Source organism: Lingula anatina, chromosome 1 (genome assembly GCF_051362555.1).
Source record: "Lingula anatina isolate TDL-2025a chromosome 1, LinAna3.0, whole genome shotgun sequence".
In the NCBI taxonomy this organism is placed as follows: Eukaryota; Metazoa; Brachiopoda; class Lingulata; order Lingulida; family Lingulidae; genus Lingula; species Lingula anatina.
In genome coordinates this window covers 19791934-19799126 of record NC_141767.1, presented here as the reverse complement: position 1 = coordinate 19799126, position 7193 = coordinate 19791934, and the positions used below count along the sequence as shown (strand labels likewise).

At 36.3% G+C, this 7193-nt stretch overlaps 1 protein-coding gene across 1 annotated transcript; it reads left to right on the top strand.

Moving 5' to 3' along the window:
• Positions 1 to 209: 209 nt before the first annotated feature.
• Positions 210 to 6564, top strand: LOC106179316 (5'-nucleotidase-like). The gene is made up of 9 exons (XM_087001979.1): positions 210 to 695; positions 2722 to 2935; positions 3205 to 3399; positions 3805 to 3999; positions 4468 to 4596; positions 5061 to 5180; positions 5416 to 5565; positions 5727 to 5930; positions 6166 to 6564. Exons 1-9 carry the CDS (start codon positions 330 to 332, stop codon positions 6369 to 6371), a joined length of 1779 nt encoding a protein of 592 aa, XP_086858105.1. The 5' UTR covers positions 210 to 329; the 3' UTR covers positions 6372 to 6564.
• Positions 6565 to 7193: the final 629 nt, after the last annotated feature.

The window sequence follows — 7193 nt, the reverse complement described above, 5'->3', positions numbered from 1 at the left end:
AATTCAATCTAACTTAAAATCTAATTTAGAGATCTGGAGTGTTGACAGGTATGCTTTGTATGTTGTTGTCGGGGACAAAATCTGAACCTATATGATCCGAGATAGCAATCATTTGAACCGTAGCAGAAAAGATCGATGATGATCGATGCGTAACTTTCTAAAGATTTAAGATAATTCATTTTAAGATCAAAAGAAACAGATTTGACGGGTGTGTCCTTCTCCAGGACTATATATGCTGCCCTCAGCTGGAATATTATCAACACAGGTTTTGCTTCAACCCTGTGCCCTTCTCTCGCTCACTACTTGATGACAGTGCATGTACTAGAAGAATGTTTGGCACCACTACAGCCCAAGTTTTACATAGAGCAACAGATATGAAAAAGCTGGTCGTTTTAAGCATTTTTGTCACGCTGAGTTCCGGGTTCAATTTGACTATTTTACACACCAACGATGTCCACGCACGTTTCGAGCAGTTTGATGGAAGAGGCAAGCGATGCTCGGACAACGAAGCTCAAGCGGGAGTATGCTTTGGAGGAATCGCGCGTCAATGGACCAAAATTCAAGAAATTCGCAACTCTGAAGGGAACGTAATTTTGCTGGACGCCGGAGACCAGTTCCAAGGCACTTTATGGTATACGTTGTACAAGGGCAATGTCACGGCATACTTCATGAATCTGTTAAGATATGACGCAATGGTAAGTGATGTTTCAATCTTCTTAATCAGGGGCGTATTGATAAATTGTAAATTGATTTCTTTTTATCATTTAAGCGATTTGTGTTTGGTGCTTGAAATTCAAAGTTGCATAATGATTCATATTGATTTCTGAGACATTTTGCCAAGCTCTCTGGTGCATTTTACTTGTCAAGTGCGCTTGACAAGTAAAGGTAATGCACCATGATATACCGAATAAGATTGTCAAATCAGTAATGCGTCTTCCAGAAAAAAGGCATTCATGCATTCATATGTCGGCAGATCACATGTATACAATGTAGAGTGCTCTTCTAAACTTTACACTTGCATCCAAGCTGGCACGGCAAAAGTGGCATCAGGTGGCAAGCCCCCTTCCTCCCTCACACACGCAAAAGTATAATAAGCAAACCAAGACAAAGTCAAGCGAGATTTTTTCATTTTCATGAGTCTCTGTATCCTACAAATTACTATTTTACTATACAGTTCTCGTTGATGGACCATAGCACAGGGTTCAGTCAGGGGCGGATTAAGTCCGTCTTCTGGGTCTTCCCGAAGACGGTCAGATTTTCAAATTTGCATTGACAAGTATCTAATTACTTCTGTCGAAAGACGGTCAAAAATGGGGGATGGATCAACGAGATAATTTGGAAGAATGTCAGAAAATATCTCTGGATTCGCCCCTGAACTTCACGCGCCCGTTGATCGTCAAATAATTGCACCCACACTCTCAAAATTCAAGTTGCGAACGCGGCGAGGCATAAACATAAAGATCTTTTTTCGGCACTCCATCCCCATCCGTAGGCGAAAGCTCTTATTATCTGATTTTTACCGTTACGAACGTATTTCACCACTTCCATCTCCATTACGCACCCTGAGCTTCAGAGATAACTTGGCACTAACCTCTTCACAATAGCCTATCTTCATCGTGTCAAGTTGACACGATGAAGATAGGCTATTGTGAAGAGGTTAGTGTCAAGTTATCTCTGAAGCTCAGGGTGCCATTACGAGAATGGCTCAAAGATTAGAAACTTCGAACTCAAAAACGGGTATACGTTATAGATCGTCGTTTTGTCCATGGTTATTATTTTGAAGATTCATATCAAATCATGGACCATTTTGATCTTTGAGAAATAAATAAGTAATTATAATGATCTATACGGTTCTTACTTTGAAGATTCATATCAAATCATGAACCGTATAGATCTTTAAGAAATAAATAAGTAATTATAATGATGCATCTATGAAGATATACTATAAAGATATAACATCTAATCTAAGCTTTCGGCCCCTAGCCCCCTAGGCCTTCTTCAGGGCTTTGGGTCAAAACCAAGGGTCAAAAGATATGGGCCTAAATCTTGTATTAGATATTATATCTTTTATAGTAGTTCTTCATAGATGCATCATAATAATAACTTATTTATGTCAACGGTTCTGGAAATGGTAACCTTCATGTTGAAATTTCCAGTTTAATTGAATTTTAGCCATATAAAGGTTCTACGCTTATTGTGTGATTTCCAATAAATAAATAAATAAATAAATAAATAAATAAATAAATAAATATGCTCATAATAACCCTCCTAAGAATACTTTAAACCCCTTTATCACGGCTACTTTTCTGGGTCTGTCACTAGGCTGACATGAACCAATTATCCAACACGTATCACTCGAACGTATTTTAGTCTCCATCCTCCTCAATACTTTTTTGTAACTTAGGATGTTATACTCCATTTCTCATATCACGTACTATTCTGTATCTCATACCACTACTCTGTACGTAATAGCACTGTTGTTATCCATTATTTAAGAATCTTTGGGAAATGTTTGGTGTCAGTGACCGTAAAATGCAATAGAAGCTTTTACTATTACTTTCGACTAATTGGAGAACGTGAATCTTTGTCAATAATGCAAAACAAGCACTATGCGGAATAAATGGAATTTTTTCAAAAACAGGAAATCCAAAGGAAAGAAAGTTATTTGAAATCCCAATATATTTTGTTTAATTTCAATAATTCAGCAATCTTTGATTTTAGGCTTTCGGTAACCACGAGTTTGACAGCGGCATAGACAGCTTATTGTATTTTCTTCGAAATGTCACTTTCCCCGTTTTGAGTGCTAACATCGACGCCCAAAACGTCCCAGAAATGCAAGGGACGTATCAAAAGTCCACAGTGCTGAACGTGAATGGGGAACAGATAGGAATTGTGGGTTACGCGTTCAGATACACGCCTCTCGTTTCAAACCCAGGTTAAATTAATTTTTGATCTTCTAGAAACAATGCACATATCGTATTATATATATAATTATTATATAATTAATTTAATTATATATAATTATATTCTGACACCACTTTTCAGACTGTATTAAGTTGATTAATTTTGATATTGTGATGGTCAGATTGTTATTATTATTGTGATGGTTTATACATCCTGCAATTTTGATAAATACATGTTTAAGGTCACACACAAGTATAGTTATAAGTTTTTTTTTTTTTTTTTTTTTTTTTTTTTTTCCAGGCGCTTTAATTTTCACCGAAGAAGTGGCTGCAGTACAGGCAGAGGTTAATAATCTGACGTCACAGGGCATTAATAAAATTATTGCACTGGGTCACTCCGGCTTTCCTGTCGATAGAAAGATTGCTGAAGAAGTTGATGGGGTGGACATTGTTATTGGTGGCCGGACGAACACATTTCTTTATACTGGTAAAAGCTTTTGATAACAGCTTTTATTTTATTGACAGTGAATTTTTAATAAAAGAGAAGATGGCATATTATAGCTATACAACCCGCATAAGGGTATAATTGATATAATGTTGAACGCATGTCAAAGGTAGAATTATAGAATTATCTCCCTAACTTTGATATCTTCAGAACTTTGTTATTGGTGGCCAGACTAACACGTTTCTTTTTACTGGTAAAATGCATACATCTATACCAGTAGATCTTTTTTGTCTTGAGTTTTCTTTGATATGTTGATATGTCTTAAAAGAATAATTGCTCATTAAAAAAAATACTAAATGTTAAAGGTACTTTTTTTAGAATTGCATTTTCTCTCTCTCTCTCTCACCATTGCAATGTTTGCAATATGACAATTTAAAGGTCCAATTATATTCCAAGGCACTCCTCCGTCCACGGAGCAACCCGATGGTGTGTATCCTACTGTGTTAAGAAGAGGAGGAAGCAACGTGTTGATAGTCACAGATTTCAAGTTTGCCAAATATCTAGGTTACCTACAAGTAACTTTTGATGACGCAGGGGAACTGACGTCATGGAATGGCAATCCAATCTTATTGGATGAAAGTGTTCTACAAGGTAAAGTTATCATTGTTTTACTTTGTATTGTTTAAAATTAAAACAATCGAAGTTTTTAATAATAGATTGAATGTAGTTGTATATTTATCACAATAGTTTACCCTGTAGTGAAGCCTTTTATCTTTTTCATTCTGAATATAAGAATGCCTTAAATCAACACTTACCGTCAAGCTTCATAAATCAATGTCAAATTAAATCATTTGAAATGAGTAAAGTTTATAATAATAGCTTTCGTTGTTTATTTTCACAATAGTTTAATAATCTTTCAATCATTTTAATTTAGGACAAATTATACTGAATACAAAAATGCCCTTTATCCACACTTACTATCGAACTTCATGTCTCCAATGACCATTTTGTCATAATAAGTCCATAAACTGATGTCAAATTACGTCTTTTAAAAACTTTCGCCCGTTTGCTTCAACCTTTGCAATTTGTTGACACTGTTTCTACAAATTCCTGTTTCAGACAGTGGAATATTAACTGAGATGCAACCATGGAAACAACCTGTGATCGAATTAGGTCAAACAAAGATCGGAACCACTTTGGTCGAGTTAAACGATGTTATATCTTGTCGTAGAAATGAGTGTAGTTTAGGTAGGTGGCGTTCTGTTCTCTATTTCTTTTTCATGACCTCTCCTAAGAAGCTTTCAGTTTTGAGGGATCTTTAAATGGGTAATGCGTCACTGAGTCGTGTGGAGTTCGACATTCGTGTTGTCTATGTCTCCGATGGTCATGCAGGAGAGTTTTTAATAATTCAAAGGCAATATTACCTGATTCTGTTTTACAGAGCGATCGATAATATATAAGGTCGACAGCTGTGACGGGGAGGAAATTCCATCATGTATGGTGGATGGCGAGGTGACAGATACTTTGCAAATCTTGCCAAATTGTCGTAATCGAGTTTTTACACCCGAACAGAAACACCTGGACTGAAATTTAGGTACAAAAGACCGAATAAGTCTTTTGTACCTTAACTCTTATGTTTTTGCCTTTAAAATAAAAATTTAGTTATTTGCCACAGTGTAATTATGATGATAAAAATTTCCATCATTTTAAAGGGAACCTCATAGCAGATGCAATGGTGTACAAGTATCTGAAATCCAATGACGGAACAAGGTGGACCAATGCCTCTATTGGAATGTGGAATAGCGGCGCAATGCGTGAGCCAATTGACATAGGTAGATGCCTACATGTACCTATATATTATAGATAGACGTCTTAGTCCTCTTTGCCATTACACTTTCCTTTTCCTTTTCCTGTGCATTGGGTTTCTCTAAAACAATGCTGAATCGTGAAAGGTGATTTTTCTATTAGAGTACGGTTTATGAACTGTTCGTGATACTGGGGTACCATCTGAATCACCCGCTGTAACCATGTTTTCTTAGGATGAATATTCCTATTTTGATATTTCAGGTGACATATTAGTGTCAAACGTCCTGAGAACTATCCCATTCGAAAATGCAGTTGACATTGTCAGAATTAACGGCAGCACTTTGTGGGCAGTCATGGAACATTCCGTTTCCTTACAAGAGAGTAATACGGGTCGTTTCCTGCAAGTCTCGGGTAATTGTTTCATCTCAGTTAAATATATTTGTTTTTATTTAGTTTCCATTTAGAAAACTAAACATTTCCCTCATCTAAATAAATACCCAAATTTTATAATTCAAAGCATTGTATAATTGTATAATTTGTCTGTTTTTTTTATTCCGTTTACCTATACCCAGGTCTTCGAGTTGTGTATGACCTGTCTAAGCCAGTGGGCAGTCGAGTGGCCAGCATTGACGTCAGGTGCGCTGACTGTACAGTCCCCGAGTTCCAGCCCCTCGTTCAGACAAAATCATACGATGTGGTCACTAGCACCTATATACTTGAGGGAGGGGATGGTTATTCTATTTTCGAAGGCAACATATTGTACCGATATGGGATAGGTATTATTGTTTTTCTGTTTCAAATGATTTTAAGTGAAGTATGCTTCCCATGTTTGGCCAAACAAGAATGTGCTTATATCTTATAATGATACCACTGATATCCGTTGTGTCCAAAGAATATATGAACATATTTATGAATAGTGAACTGCATACGTTTTATGTGGCATTAATTTAAGCGTCATTTCAGACTTACTTTAAATGCTTGTCTTAAATAACGAATTCCTGACTTTTTCAGAGGACTTGGATGCAGATGTTGTGATGTCCTACATCACACAGTACTCGCCGATAATTCACGGCTTGGAAGGCAGAATTCGGTATGTCAGCGATATCAACTGCAATTTTCAGGAAACACCGCCGAGTGAACCTATAGGGGGACCTATAAGCCTACAACCACCGCCATTGGGCTTTTTAGGAAACTTCCTAATAAATTTTCTTGGCTAAATGGGGTGTTTTACCTTTGGCAGTGTTATGAAATTTTGAGAGATTACTGTTAAGAATTATTGGGCTTGACTTGGCTGTTAAACTGCTCAAAGGTACCTTGATTAGCACCACACCCGTTAATTCTTTTAGCCCAATCATTATTTTATGCATTACTCATTGGAAGTCGTTAAGATGAATGGAGTTCGATTGCTGTAATATACATGTATAATCCAGTAAGGCAAGTACCTACTCTTTGGACTTCTAAAGATTTGCATGTCTTAAAAACTGTATATTCAGCAATTTCTGCCTCCAATACTACGTGAATCAAGACAGAATTTATCGATATTTTTTTTTCAAAATTAATTGCAGCTTTGGATGCATGGGTAACCCTCTATATTGTCTGTGTTTCCTGTATGTGATTCATTAATACTTTTTAAAACTTCTATTAAGATTAACATTTAGTCATTTTAAGCATAAGTGCACTTAAGCACGCATCTTGGAGGATGCAATTATAGTATATTTGACCTATCTACTTTTACTTGTACCTACATATATCTCTTACTTGAAGAATAACGTGACAAAGACCCACATGGTATGCAATTGCATCGAGCGGGCTTCCTTTGTCACATACTCGAAGCATCGAAGAGTTTCTCTTGAAACATTATAACTTCTTAGACTTGTTAATAATCTTTTCTGCCCAATAATTAATCCGCTGCTGGTGTTTCTACCTTTTTCACTCTGAAAACATTTGATCATACTTTTTTTAAGTACTTAAGGATTCTGTAAGAGTTTATTATCATCAAGATACTGACAATGAGGTTTTTCCTGCATTAAATAATTCAA

What these genes read in the sequence shown, in the direction of transcription:
- LOC106179316 (XM_087001979.1), top strand. Translation starts at nt 330, where the DNA reads ATGTTTGGCACCACTACAGCCCAAGTTTTACATAGAGCAACAGATATG. An exon ending in TGTTAAGATATGACGCAATG is followed by an intron (nt 696 to 2,721) that starts GTAAGTGATGTT and finishes CTTTGATTTTAG; the next exon opens with GCTTTCGGTAACCACGAGTT. An exon ending in TCGTTTCCTGCAAGTCTCGG is followed by an intron (nt 5,566 to 5,726) that starts GTAATTGTTTCA and finishes ACCTATACCCAG; the next exon opens with GTCTTCGAGTTGTGTATGAC.